This window comes from Oryzias latipes, chromosome 21 (genome assembly GCF_002234675.1).
Source record: "Oryzias latipes chromosome 21, ASM223467v1".
Classification (NCBI taxonomy): domain Eukaryota; kingdom Metazoa; phylum Chordata; class Actinopteri; order Beloniformes; family Adrianichthyidae; genus Oryzias; species Oryzias latipes.
The window spans coordinates 29555784-29570979 of NC_019879.2; the positions used below are offsets into that span (position 1 = coordinate 29555784).

The 15196-nt window shown below is 39.8% G+C and overlaps 1 protein-coding gene across 13 annotated transcripts in view; it reads right to left on the reverse strand.

Annotated features, from left to right (window-relative positions):
* stxbp5l (syntaxin binding protein 5 like) overlaps positions 1-15196 on the reverse strand; it is a 160271-nt gene that overhangs the window by 64869 nt on the left and 80206 nt on the right. For all 13 annotated transcript variants that reach the window (XM_023950972.1, XM_023950974.1, XM_023950971.1 and 10 more), the window contains exon 5: positions 8638-8772. In XM_023950972.1, the coding sequence (XP_023806740.1) occupies positions 8638-8772 (135 nt within the window). The remainder of the gene's footprint in view (positions 1-8637; positions 8773-15196) is intronic.

Consider the following 15196-nt stretch of genomic DNA (forward strand, 5'->3'; position numbering starts at 1 on the left):
ATATAGTGCTTTTCTACCTACAAGGAGAAGCGCTTTACAATCACACACACATTCACACACTGGTGTTGGCTCTGCTGCCAAACACAGGTGCCCGGCTACCACCAGAGGCAAGGTGGGGTTCAGTGTCTTGCCCAAGGACATGGGTGTGCATGGCGGGAATCGAACCTGTAATAATACGATCATGGGTCGACCGCCCTACCGCTGCACCACGGCCGCCTTCAGTCTATAAAAGCTGTTGGGTAACAGAAAGTGGGAGGCTTTGATCTTTGACTTTAACATTGGGAGTTGGGTCATCTAGACCCACTAGACAGTGCTCTGAACCTTTTTTCTTCAATGATTTGTGATCTTCACTGGTGTCCATGGATTACATGAAACCTTTCACCTTTATCCACCTTTGTCATGGTAGGGAGAACACGTCAATGTAAGGGTGGGGTCATGGTCTGGTCAGTCTCCTCCCCCTCCATCTCAGTTCCACTCCGAACCACCTCCAGCTGTTGGCACTCAACCTCATCTGCCCTGCTGTTTAAAAGGAGACTCAACCCCATCATTCAATGCCAGATCGTTGTCCTCTATGGTGACTACCCTGGTCTCACGTCTAGGTTTGCTCTGCTGTTATTCTGCTCTCGTTCCTGCCCTAACGTTGTTCTCCTGCTACAGGAAAATCTCATCACGAGTGACACCTGCCATCTCTGAACCATCGCCATCTTAAGCAGAAACTTCTCGGAGAGGGATCCAATTAAACTCTTCTTACCTGTTACTCGCCGGCCTTGTTTCTGGGTTTCAGCACCTGGGTCCGCCACGTTCCGGGAACCATGACAGGGGGGGTTATAGGTGTCCAGCAGCCAACTTTGAGACTACCGGTACTACATTTGAAGAAATCCCTTCCAAGAACAGTCCTGTCTGAGGTTTCTGAGGAACCTTAAACCTAAACCAAACTAGTACCTAATCCTATTAAAAGAGCCTAAGAAATAAGAATCTCTTGTCAAGATTTTAAAGATTACTCAAATTTCCACTGTAGTTATTTTTCCTTTAAAAAGTTTTACTGCTGAAGAAATAGTTGCTTTGCTGTGCTTATTGAGTTTTCTGTGACACTGGCCATGACCTCAGGCTAATGCTCGCCATTGTGAGCAGAAGGCTGTTTTCTTCTGCAGAGGAAAGCTTCACTCTGTACAAACAGACTGAAGAGCCAGAGGTGGGCTGCTGCTGACTTCCTGAATATAAGTGAAAAGTTTCCCACACAGCTGACAAGGCCACGCTTTCAAATGTGCAGAAAAGCAAATTAGAAAAAAATGAATACGCCGATGAAAGCTGAGCTACTGCTTTTGTTTGGAGAGATTATTAAGCCAAGTGCAAGATGTCTTTCATTTCTTTCCACTAATTATTTATTTCACCTCAGAAATATTGCTGTCAATTTACAGACTGTATTACCTTGGTTTATTTCAAAGTTCAGAAGACTTCAGCGTTAACTCCTTCACGCTGCACGTCGCTAATCTGCAATTTAATTTAATTTAATTCAGGATGGCTGCAGATATTTAACTTTATTTTGAAAAAAAGGAAAGACTGTTTTTATAATATAAAAAAATAATTAAATAGATGGGCATAAACGGGTTAAGATTTAAAATTGTAAGCAGTCATTAGCCATTATGGATTTCCCCGGCAAAACCAATAACGAAAAAATAACATTAAATAAGGAGAGAAATTTAGAAAGCTCACAGATATTAAAGTTCAGAAAGGAGGATATTACTGGCAAAGAATTTTTTAAAGTCTATTGCGAGTGAGGAGGATGGCTTTAAGTCCCGCTATGATCGTCTTTTGATCTATTTTCAAAGCGCTCCCTGTGGTCTTCTAAGGATGACTTTGCAGTTTTAAGGCCAAATCCAAAAACCTGAGTCATTTTCTGGGACTGTTTCTCCAGGATTTCATGAGAAATTCACATCTGAGTTGTGGAAAAGACCGTTGGTACGGAGTGACCCCCTCCCCCCTTCCTGTCACCCAAAGCGCACTGTGAGAGGGCACTGTTAACGTGCTCCTCCGCTAGCTTACAGCCCCTCACACTCCATTACTGGTGCAATAAAATGGCGAACAACATGGGGATCATCCAGTATAGATCCAGATTCCAGCTCAGACGAGGAGAACAAAGGCATAAACAGATCTATTTATCTACAAGTGGATGCATCAGAATGGAGCTTGTGCCGCCCAGCGAATTTTCTACATCGCAAATACGATCTTTTTTGAACAGCGTCTTTTTGTCTGCTATTCATTCATCATGATTGGAATAGCGCTTCAACTAGATCCTCTTGGTTTGAGTGAATAGTGGTTCTTCTCCAAGTTGCTCTCTGCAAAATATCTTGTACTGTTGTACTGAGATATCTTCTGTTGGTCAACAACCCACAGGTCCAGGCTGTAGGTAAATGGAAGAGCATAAATAAACCAGCAAATGGGGAGCTTTGACTGACGCTCTCTGTTTCACATAAAGGACCAGTACAAAGTCTGCATCAGGCCCAAATGTCAAAGTCTCCTACCAGGGGAACTGACTCATTTCTAACCTTTTTCTTTATTTCACTGCATGTTTTATGTTATTAACTCACATGGAGAGTTGGAAGGACTTGTTAACTCCATCCAGCAGGATCAAAGGAGTCATGGCAACCCATTTATGAAAGGGTAAATAATCATCACAGGAGCTCAAAAGAGCAAACGGGCAGCAAAGCAGCTGCAGAAATGGCAAGACATATACACGGCCATGTTTAGATTGATGTGAAAAGTAAAAAAAAAAAAGAAAATTATGTCAACTTAATGTGTTATTTTAATATAGATTTTGTCTTTTGTTCTTTAGGTTTGTAGAAAACCGAAATTCATAATCCTCCAAATTTGTTTTTTGAAAAGTTTTATTCCTCATCTTTATAAATCATATTTTTTTTTTAATTGTTTCATGAAAAACAAAAAGAAATCATCACTGATGTGTAAGATGTTTATTAAAAAAGTTCTTTCATTAAACATATACTGTACATGTCATTTGAAAAAACTGAACATTTAAACTTGACTGCCAAATTATCTCTGTGGTAAATTCCATATTTGAGGCTGTTGGCGATGATGAAGCTGTTTTTACCAAAACGGCATTTTGAGACAATAAGACGGTAATTCAAGAATTCAAGAAGAACGACTTTATTGATCCCCGAAGGGAAATTTAGTGTATAATAAATAGAGTATAATAGTGTATGATAATAGAATAATCCATGCCTTCATTACATCTGGGCTGCATAACTCACTCTTTCCCGTCTCCATCTGGTCCAGAACTTTGCTGCTCATGTTCTGGTCGGACCGCTAAGTGGGACCACATCACCTCAATCCTGGAGAACTTTCACTGTGAGTTGTAGATTTCCTTTGAAGATTCGTTGACTTGTTTTAAATCGTTAAATAATCTGTTCCTCTCTGAGCTTTTCTCTCCCTACACTCCAAAACGGTGTCCAGTGTTTTCAATCTGTGCACTGGACCCGAGGAAAGCTTCAACAGAAATCCTAGTTATCCATAAAACTTAAAACAAATTTTTATTGCGAGGTTTATGACACAGCATAAAACTCTGCTGCTGAGTTTTTTTTCCAGTGTTAGTATTTTACTGTCTTATTTTTATATTTTCTTTTTTAAAACATTTTTAAGCCTTCAGTCGCTGTCTTAATGTTTTTAGTTTTTATATACTCTGCATTGACTGTGGTCAAAAATAAAAATAAAAGCATTGATATTTATGCAGCTCTGCCTTGTCTATCTATGCCTGGAAAAGACTGGTCTACATGACGGGACAGAAGCACCCATCCTGGCTGCAGGCCCGGAGCACCAGAGCGATAGACTCCCAGATCTGGCAGGGAAAGCATACATGGAGCCAACCAAATGTCTGGAATAATATACAGAACCATGTGTGCAAAATATGAACTGGAAACCTCAAGGTCAAAATGGGAAACACCTCCGACGGTGGTAGAGAATGAGAGAGCAAAGTTCCCGTGGGACTTTCAGATCCAGACTGATAGGATGGTAATGGAGAACCAACCAGACATTGTAGTGGTGGATGAAGAACAGAGGAAAGCCGTTGTGGTGGATGTGGCAGTGCCAAGTGATGGAAACATCAGGAAGAAGGAACATGAGAAACTGGAGAAATACCAGGGACTCAGAGAAGAACTGGAAAAAGCCTGGAAAGTGAAGGTGACAGTGGTGACTGTGGTAATTGGAGCACTTGGGGCAGTAACCCCCAAGCTGGAGGAGTGGCTACAACAGATACCTGGAAAGACCTCAGAGCTCTCAGTCATGAAAAGCGCAGTGCTAGGAACAGCTAAGATACTGCGCAGGACCCTCAAGCTCCCAGGCCTCTGGTAGAGGACCCGAACTTTAAAGAGTGAGAGAGAAAAACTGACACATACGCTTTTTCATGATGCTAGAATGTTAGCAATCCTCCAAGTATCTTTCCGATGTTGCTGTTTACTCTTCCAATGCATCCACTGAAAATCCTTGTTTAGCGTTTAATTTTTCAAAAGGTAAAAGCTGCTACAACCTCAGTGTCATTTCTTGGTTCCATCACTGCTTAGCAGCATCTTCCTCATTTTTTTTGTATTTTTGGAAGTCTTTCTTGCAGTGCTGTGGGATTTTTCTGCCTGACTGCAGCATTGGTCATACTGCAGATGAAACGGTCTGTCTGCTGAACATAGGCTTGTCCGTCTTTGGGTAAATAGACATCAGCCTGTAGTCTCTACACACGATGGATGCAATTCCTCCGGTCAGAAGCAGCTAATCCTCACTTTTAAATGTACATTTGAACCTAAAGTCTCAACAATTCAGTGCTTATATTTAAGAAAAATCAATCCTAAACAGTCATAGTTCTGTTGGCATGTACATCATGTTCCCGGAGTAAGTACCTATTTTCAGACTTTTACTGGCAAAGGTAAACATGCCAGCTTTGATTACTTGATAAAAGACCTGAACTCAATTCTATTTATGAGAGCGACGTATGAACTGCTGCAGAGTGTTAGCTGGGCCGCTGTGTTTTCCAATTTTTCTTTGCATCTCATTTTTTCCATCTCATTTTGCACAGATTCTCCCGCAGATGAAATTGGGCATCAAATGTGATGCAAACCCATTTGAATTTTAATGAGAGACGTGCCCTCCCATGAGCGCCGAAGCTTTGTTAAACTGTAGCTACAACTGATTATTTTCAAGAGCGACACTTTGGTTTGTATTAAACTAATGGGTCTGTGAGTGGGTGTGACACCAACAAACCCAAAAGCACAAAGCTGACACCTCAACGCAGAATCCAAATAACCACGTCACCCAGTTAAGAAAATACACAAAGTTCCGGCTCAGACCTTTTTATGACAACGTCAAGTCAGTCCCTATGCATAATGAGTATCTCAACTTGTCGTGAACTTTTTATTTAAAGAGATGGACCTCTGATAGGCTGATCACACAGATTTGTTGTCAAGAGTACACACAAATCCACTAAAGTCATCTTGGATATTTGCCATTACACCCCAAAAATGTTTAATGTCAAAACAACTGTTTGGCAAATGGATGACACATTGAGCACAAGGTGAACTGAGAACAGCAATAGTTTGCTAAAGTAACTGAAATATAAGCAAAAACCTAAAAGCAACAAGACAAGCTGAAAGACCAACAACTGAACTCTAACAGAAAAATAAAAAAGTGTACAGAAATATTTAAATCAGAATAATAGCATGCTTATTTATGCAGAAAGGAAAATGTCTGATTCTTTTGTGAGCTTAGAGCAAAGTACATTTTCAGAAGCGTGCAATAGTGAAAAAAAGGATCAAGTTGAAACTTTGAAAATGTAATAATAAGACAGAAAAAAGGGCTCTGACATTGAAAAAGGAGTTTAAAACTGGTCAGGGAAATATAAAGTTTGAATCAGTGAACTATCTCGGCAATGACTCCAAAGTGCAGGACTCCCATATTTTCCATCTCTAGTTGCTTTAACTGACCCTGGTCATTCCCGGCCAATCAGTGAAGAGATCTTTAATCGCATGGTTTTGTGTACAAGCTTTGGTTTGAAACAGGAAGGTCCGCTTGAAGGCCGTCTGAAAACAGACCAAATGCAAGGTTCAGGACTCGATCCGGACTAAATTAAGCAGACTCGATCCGGACAAAATGATTGTGCAGGATTTAAGGGATTAAAAACGTGAAAAATCTGCATGTTACTGTATGTTATATATATATATATATATATATATATATATATATATATATATATATATATATATATATATTTTTTTTTTTTTTCCCCATTCACTTCAATATTATTTAATTTCTTCACGGTCTCCACTAAAAAGTTGTGACACTACCTTTGAGGTTTTTGAACCGATTGGCAGTCACGCTCCCTGTAGTTTGGGCTGTCACTGAACAACGACTTGGTTTGGTAAGAGAGCGACTTCTGACTGACAGTGCGGCAGCGAGCTTGTCAGGATAGCACCAAAGGAGCAGAGCGGAGGTGGGCGAAACCAAGAAAAATGGGCACACAATGGAAGTAAACATCATTTGTTAACTTGATGGTGCTTTAAGCTGCCAATCAGGCATATGTCAGCAGAACAGTCAATGCATTCAGAAAGTGCATGTCAGCTCATCAGACCCTTTACATCAGTGAGATTAATTATGAGTATTTTTTTTTTCTTTATGTCTGTATTTAAAAAAAAAGACAACATAAAAGTAAAATCGTTTTAAAGAGGCATGTAATTCTTTATTTTTTCCAAATTGAAAAAACAACAACATTAATTTTCATAAAAAACCAGAATTATTGCAGGGACTCGAAATGTAATTAGAAATTCAATTACTGTTTAACAAACTGATGTTTTTAGAGACAAAATATAAACATTTGTTATGTTTATTTAAGTCAATGACTAAAATAAATCAATGCAACTTGTCTTTTAAAAAAAAAAAAAAAATCAACAACAACAAATAATTATATGGATTTGAGTTTATTTCTACATTTTAAATTGTTGAATTCTATTACTGCCCTTTCATTTTTTATTTATTTATATGTTTTAGTTATTTATTGTACAATCCCTTTTACCATTGTAAAATTTAAAATACTGTTCATGAATTAAATAGTTAAGCATTATGGCAAAATGCCCATCAACGTCTTCATGGCTCTGTTTGATACTTAAATTAGTTCTTCCCATAAAAGTGATTTAACGCATTTTTGGAAGGCTGACTTCAATGTCACTTCCACACCCAAGTCCATCTGCTGCCAGAGTTGTAAAAGCCTAAAAGTCCACACTAAAGCCCTCCCAAGTAAAGTTTCAAAGACACGAAAAAACAAAGTTACTGACGAGTATCAGTCTGAAAGGAAGCTTTTTGAGAGAATTTGTTATGTAGAAACACAATGAGGACAACAAAGGCCTGAACAGGGTGCTGACCCTGCTAAAAAAGATACATTTATGGTTTCAGGCATCTGCATTCCATTGACTGCATGGAATACTCATTATTTTCTTTATCAAAAAACAGTTTTTTTTGCAGCAGGTTGAATTCGTGTTTTTAAAATATCGTTTCCTCCTCCTGTCACTGTCTCCAAAACTAACTAAAAACCCCACCAGGGGCCACAGGGGTGAACACAGTTTGCTAGGGAGGAGTCATGATACAGAATACAGTTTCATTAATTATAATATGAAATACAAAAGATCTATTTTAAGATTTAAAACTGTTTTAAATGTATACATTAGACATAGCTAAAATCTATAAAATTAAACTAGATCTGGTTCCAACAGTATATGAGAACTGGACTGACTGACTCCTCCCCCTGTTTTTTTAAACAGGAAGTACTCTTTGGCTCCAAGAAGCCAAAATCCCACAGACTTCTATAGGAAAGTAAACAGCTGTTACTCAGTCATTCTATTGGACACTCTGATATAACATGTTCTTGACACCCCTCATTATTCAAACAATAGTCTTTCTGTAGAGCAAGTTATTCAACTTATATATTGTCCAATCAGAGGCATCAATGAAAGTAGTTCCAATGTTCAAAACGTTGGATGGGGAAATCATTTGGTCCGGATCGAGTTCTGAACCTTGCATTTGTTCTGTATTCAGACTGTCGTCAAGCGGACTTTCCTGTTTCAAACCAAAGCTTGTACACAAAACCCTGCGATTAAAGGCCTTTTCCCTGATTGGCTGGGAATTACCAGGGTGGGTCAAAGGAACTAGAGACAGAAATTGTGGAAGTCCTGCGCTTTGCAGCCGGTGCCGGAAGAGTTCATTGAATCAAACTTTATATTTCGCTGCTTTCAAGTGGTAGAGGTGTGGCCTTCCACACCTTCTAACAAGTTCACTTCTAATTAGTGAGGGCAGTTGCCATAGAAACTCAAGCCAATCACAGCTTACTGACGATGTCTGGTCCCAACATGGCAGCTTCCAAACCGCAACAAAATGTCTACAGAATTGGCTTTATTTTGGAAGTAAACTATTTTCTCTGGGTGACCTCACTTATTCCAGTTCTCACTTACTGTCAACAGTGCATATTTTTGCCACAACAATATTTCCACTTTCCACTGACTTCAGCTTTATAATCTGAATAAGTCATTCAAAACTTCACATCGCCACTCCTTAGTTTCTAGCATGGAAATGAGGATTTGAACATCAGATACTTACAGTTCAATGGCCTTGTTCCACATGATGACATATCCAGAGAGAACAAAGGACTCTATGTTGACAATGTGTGTGTTGCCACGCTCTGTCCCCACGTAGAGCCACTTACTTTGAAATGGCAGGTGGCAAAATGTGATCCTGGAGAAAAACAAAGAGCAAAGAGACTTTGAGTTAGGATGCAAACAGGCCAGAGAGGGTTTCTCCTTCACTTTGCATGAACACTTATTTTAAATGATGTCTTTTGCAGCATGTCTTCACATCGATGCCAACCTGCTGCTGTGCATCTGATCCACAAACTTTCCTCTAAAGAATCCGAGGCATTCTAACAATATCTTAAATGCCAGTCTGTGACACATGCTGGTCTGCGTTCAATGTGATGTCGTCAACAGTTACCCTACAGAGGCTTTTCTGAAATATCATCAGAATGAAAAATCAAGGTATTTTGAGACACGTTTCCAGCACACCAATCAATCATTTGAACAGGGGGTAGGAGGCAGTTAGTCATCGAAACAATTGGCGTTCGCCACAGTGGCTGAGTCTTAATTTAAGTATTGCTGTTTTCGCTTTTAGTTGCAATGACATTTCTATACACTCTAAATGTCATTGTATACAGCCCAGGCCACGGAAAGAACCATAATCTTAAGTTAACTTCTTTTTTCAAAGACGTCATACTCTGACTCATTCACAAAGTCAACTTGTGATTCATCCGCGGTCAGGGTTTAATTGAAAACGCTGTCTGTTTCCTGCACCCTGCCGCACCTTGTGTATAGGTATAAATGTTCGCCTTGGTCTTTCATTTTTATATAGCATGGTGAGTTTTTCCCCTATTAGAGTCTTTTGCACTTCTCCAGTGAGGATGATTCACGTCAGCACTCAGTAAATATGTTGACTCATTCAACAATTCCTCTTGACAGAGATCAGATTACTTTGAATGTTGGCATGTTCGTGGGCAAATGTGATAGTTAGCAAAGTGAAATACCTGAACATGTGTTTTTTAATATTAGAACAGATTATAATGATCACAAACCACAACAAAAAAAAATCACTATTTTATTATTTCAAGACCTAAAAGAACTCAAATAATTTTACAACTCAGAATGAAATATATAATTCCAAAACTGTTGGATCGGGAAGTTTCTAGTCTACTAACAAATGTTGAAAGCAGCTGAGGTGAAAGTCCAGTCAAACAAACAAAACATCTTTAAATGGCTGAAATAGATCAAATTCAAAATTTTATATTTACTTTAAAGTAAATTTTGATTAAATCTTTAAACATCCAAACATTTATTTTAAAGGATGGACATAAACCGGGATAAAGGAAATTTATTTTCTCTGTGGTCTGGGAGCTCCACCAAACCTTCTTCCTATCACGACTTGGTAGGAGATGGTGCTGGATTGTAGATCTGATTAAAGGAAACGAGAGGGAAGATGAAAATCATATCAAAAATGAAATATAGCATGTTCTAAGCCTGAAAGAAAACTATTTACGTGAGGATGATTTCCCAGGCCTGCATCCAAGAATGCTAACACTGTTAGAACAGAGAAAAAATGCTGAAGCAGCTCTCACCAGGGGACAGAGGACTTGTATCGCATCTTTCCTCTACATCCAAATCTTGTGCCAAAACTGCGAAGAGCAAACCAGTTTCATGCATAAATCTGACTGTTTGCTACTATTGCTTGGGTTTTTGGTTCCTTTGATTTGCAAGGAATCATGGGATAGTTTGGGCTTTAAAGTAAGCCCCTGTTGCTGCCTTGAAGAAGAAGGTAGTGTCAGGAAGTGGGGTTGTCGAAGGACCAATATGCAGAGACGGGAGGCAGGTTGTTCCACGCAAAAAAGGTTTTAATTCTCAAACAAAAAGCGCTACTGAGCAGGGTAAACAAACAAAACCAACTGTCGGGGTAACCAGGAAGACAGGAAATCAGACGGTCTGGAAAATGACAGTATGGACCAGCACAAGAGGAAGACAGAGACAAGACCTAAATACAAACAACTGACAAGACACAGTTGAACAAGATCAGGAGAGATTGGGACCAGGGAAGTAAAACTCAAAACTAATACATACAGGAAACCTTCAAATTAAAACAGGAAGCAGAACTCTAACATGACAGAAACAAAATAGAAGCAAAAACTAAGAAACCCAAACTATGACAGGAAGCAACACCAAGAAATGAAAGCACTTCAAAAAAAGATTTCTGGAAGTGCAGTCCGTGAAATTAGACGTTGCTTATGTGAGAATCTAAAAGCTTTTTAATTTTCTTTCTCTTTTAAATGTAGATAAAAAAGTTAAATGGATACTAACCCTTTAATACTGGAGCTGTCGCCAGTGACAGTAAAACACAAGAATTCCAGTAAATCTTCAACCTTTCAGGTAATTAATGTACCGGTAATTCCAACAGATTTAGACGTGAAAAAAATCCGTTTTGCAACCTTAATTAATTATGTAAACACTTCATGACTGTAAAGAGTTGCATATCAGCGCAAAGCTTCAGAATTTGTTGGACTTAATGTTAATTGCGTAAACGGTTGAAGAGTTACGGTAAGAAGAAAGGTAAATGTACTACACCGTGTTAAAGTGACATGTTATGGACCCACGGGTGTTATTCATTCACTCATTTATTTATTTACTTTTGTTGGCGTTGTTGTTTTCAGTTGTTTTTGTTCTTTAACGGTTGTTTTTTGGTGTGCTTTTTCACTTATTTATTTTTGTTTAATTGGAATTTACTTTGTGGTAAAAATCTGTTTTTTTGCAGATATTCCTCTCTTTTATTTATAATGTTGTTGCTGTTCTGTAAATATATTGAAGATCACTTTATCTTTTGGTTTAACGTCACTTTAACTGCTGTATTTTTGAATGTCATTTTTGAGTGTGCCTTTTTGCTGCTGCAGATAAGTAAATTTCCCCTTCGTGGGATAAATAAAGTTATCTAATCTAAATTCTAATCTAACAAATTTCTGAAGGGTAAGAAAAGTGCAACATTGTCTTAGTACAGTAGCCTTTACATTTTAGTTGTCTTCCAGTTAGCTATTTGTGGAGAAACAGAAAATTGAAGAATAATTTAAAGTTTTGACGATTGGCTAGGCGTTTCGTGTTTTCATCCACTCCTTCAAAATATAGCTGGACCATGTATCTCACGTTGTTCTTCTCCTTTGCATAACAGGCATATGGATAGTACAGAAGGCTGCAATGGCCCCGTTTTAGAAATCAGAAATGATAACAGAAGTTATAAAAAGAGTTTGGAAGAGCACAAACCAGGATGTTCCCTGGTAGGATGATTGAAAGTAGTCACTAATTACACTGTTGTAGGCTATGTCTACCTATAGAAACCGCTGTACTCAAATTTGTCTACTATCTGGGGAGACTGTGAGATGCTGGATACCGATTTCCAATTGCAAAAGAAAAGAGAGAGCTCTTTTATTATCATGGCTTAAGATGGAACTCTTGAACTTCTGAAAAGGAGAAACAGTGATATGGAGATAAATCCTGAGAAGTACCATGGGGGATGAAGGGCTCGTCTACAACTGATCTGCTGTAAAATACCTGTCAAATGCTGCTGAAACCAGTTTACTCACAGAACACCATTTTAAACGGCACTTGGCAATTTGTTGACAAGCTTTAGATCCATTACTTGTAATTCTTACACAATTCAAAACCCGTTGTGCATCTATCACCTTTCAGAGAGCATATGGAGACAAAACTGAGGGGAATACCAGGCTTCTAAAACAATTGTTCTACCAGTGGCTTCTGTCATAACCTAAGAATAAAAATCAGCATGCAATAAGTCACTCTTGTCCATGCTGATTAGGTGTGGCTGAGGGATCACTGGGCTGCAACCCAACAGGCCCCTACCCTGCAAGCAGCGGGATTATTAGATGGAAGACATATGAGATGGGGGGCAATTCAATAAGGATTTCAGGAGCTTGAGGAGATGACAATATTCAAACTGGCAGTGACGGGTGGGATATAACATATGTCATTCCGGTCTCAGAAGATTATAAAGTCTGCTTCTGTTCGCGGTACATTGCAGCACAACAAGTTCCCATGTTGAAGATTTTAGTTGAATTCTAATGGGGTAACTTTTGAACACAGAAAAAAAAAATATTCCTTGTTGTAGTTGTATGTCTTTACTAAGATAAAAAACATAATTAATTTTGCAGTACCTCTGAAGGGTAGGGCATCGAAAAGGCAACCATTTGAAAATGGAAAAGGATAATGCCTGGAGATAGGATGGGCAACTAGTGGGATAGTTGCACAAACAAGTCAATCTCCTTTCATGTCAATGTTAAAATGGCTTTAAACAAACACATTCTTGAGATAGGCTCAGAAAATGGGTGATAATGTGGGACAAAGTAAAGTGAGTTTGGTTAAATCCATAATGCACAAATTTGAACATCAAAAGAGTTGACTCTAATAACAAAAAATGCACACCCATGCATTTATTTATCCATTTTCAGAACACGCCAAATCCCTTTTGTGTCACACAGTTTAAAGGAGCTACTGTTGGGTGATGGCGGAGAGTACACCAAGAACAGGTTGCTGGTGTGTTGCAGGGCAAAAATGCACTAATGTATAGTAAAAATATTTTTCTGTTAATGAACAGTTTGACAACTTAATCTAGGAGTCAATGAGACATTGTCTTGTTTGGACACTAGCATCCAGTGGTCTTTTGAGAAACAAATAGATTTGGTACTTCTGGGCTGGGGTTGATTTAAAGTTGACAGGATGAGGAGATTTGGACCCACCATGCATCAGAAAGAATGGAACTTACAGTCATGTTCTGAAAGCCTTTATCACTTCTTGACTAAACTAATTCATTAATCTCATGATTCTATTTCACATTTCTTCTTCTTTCTCTTTCGGCTTTTCCCATCAGGGGTCGCCACAGCGAATCATCCTTTTCCACCTCACTCTATCATGAACATCTTCTACCCTAACGTTAGCCAACTTCATGTCCTCTGTTAAGACATCCATATATCTCCTCTTTGGCCGTCCTCTTGCCCTCCGGCCAGGCAGCTCCATCTCCAACATCCTTCTACCAATATATCCACTATCCCTCCTCTGAACATGTCCAAACCATCTCAGTCTGGCTTCTCTGACTTTGTCGCTAACACAGGCAACATGAGCCGTCCCTCTGATGTACTCGTTCCTTATCCTGTCTAACCTGGTCACTCCTAAGGAGAACCTCAACATCCTCATCTCTGCTACCTCCATCTCAGCCTCTTGTCTCTGTCTCACTGCTACCGTCTCTAACCCATAGAGCAGAGCTGGTCTCACCACTGTCTTGTACACCTTTCCTTTGAGTCTTGCTGGCACTCTTCTGTCACACAGCACTCCTGACACTTTCCTCCACCCGCTCCAACCTGCCTGCACTCGCCTCTTCACCTCTTTTCCACAATCCCCATCACACTGAACTGTTGACCCCAAGTACTTAAACTCCTGCACCTTCTTCACCTCAGTCCCCTGTAACCTAACGCTTCTACCTTGATCCCTCTCGTTCAGACACATGTATTCTGTCTTACTACGGCTGACCTTCATGCCTCTTCTTTCCAGAGCAAACCTCCACCTCTCTAGCTGTTCCTCCACCTGCTCTCTACTCTCACTGCAAATTACAATGTCATCCGCAAACATCATTGTCCAGGGAGATTCCTGTCTTACCTCGTCTGTCAGCCTGTCCATCAGCATAGCAAACAAAAAAGGACTCAAAGCTGATCCTTGGTGTAGTCCCACCTCCACCTTTAACTCCTCTGTCTGACCTACAGCACATCTCACCACCGTCATACTTCTCTCATACATGTCCTGAACTACTCTGACATACTTCTCTGCCACTCCAGACGACCTCATACAGTACCACAGCTCCTCCCTCGGCACCCTGTCATACGCCTTCTCTAAATCTACGAACACACAATGCAGCTCCTTCTGACCTTCTCTGTACTTTTCCATCAACATTCTCAAAGCAAAAATGGCATCAGTGGTGCTCTTACGGGGCATGAAACCATACTGCTGCTCACAAATCTCCACCTTCTTCCTAAGCCTGGCTTCCACTACTCTTTCCCACAGCTTCATTGTGTGGCTCATCAACTTTATTCCTCTATAGTTGCTGCAGTTCTGAGTGTCACCCTTGTTTTTAAAGATCGGGACCAGAACGCTTCTCCTCCATTCCTCAGGCATCTTCTCACTCTCTAAAATCCTATTGAACAACCTTGTTAGAAATTCCACTGCTGTCTCTCCTAAGCACTTCCATACCTCCACAGGTACGTCATCAGGACCAACGGCCTTTCCGCTCTTCATCCTTTTCAGAGCCTTCCTAACCTCATCCTTTCCAATCTCTGCTACTTCCTGCTCCACAACAACCACATCTTCCTCCCTTCTTTCCCTGTCATTTTCCACGTTCATCAGCTCCTCAAAATACTCCTTCCATCTTTTCTGTACACTCTCTTGGGTTGTTAGCACCTTTCCATCTCTGTCCTTAATCACCCTTATCTGTTGCACGTCCTTCCCATCTCTGTCTCTCTGTCTGGCTAGCCTGTACAAGTCCTTCTCTCCTTCCTTTGTGTCTAACCTGT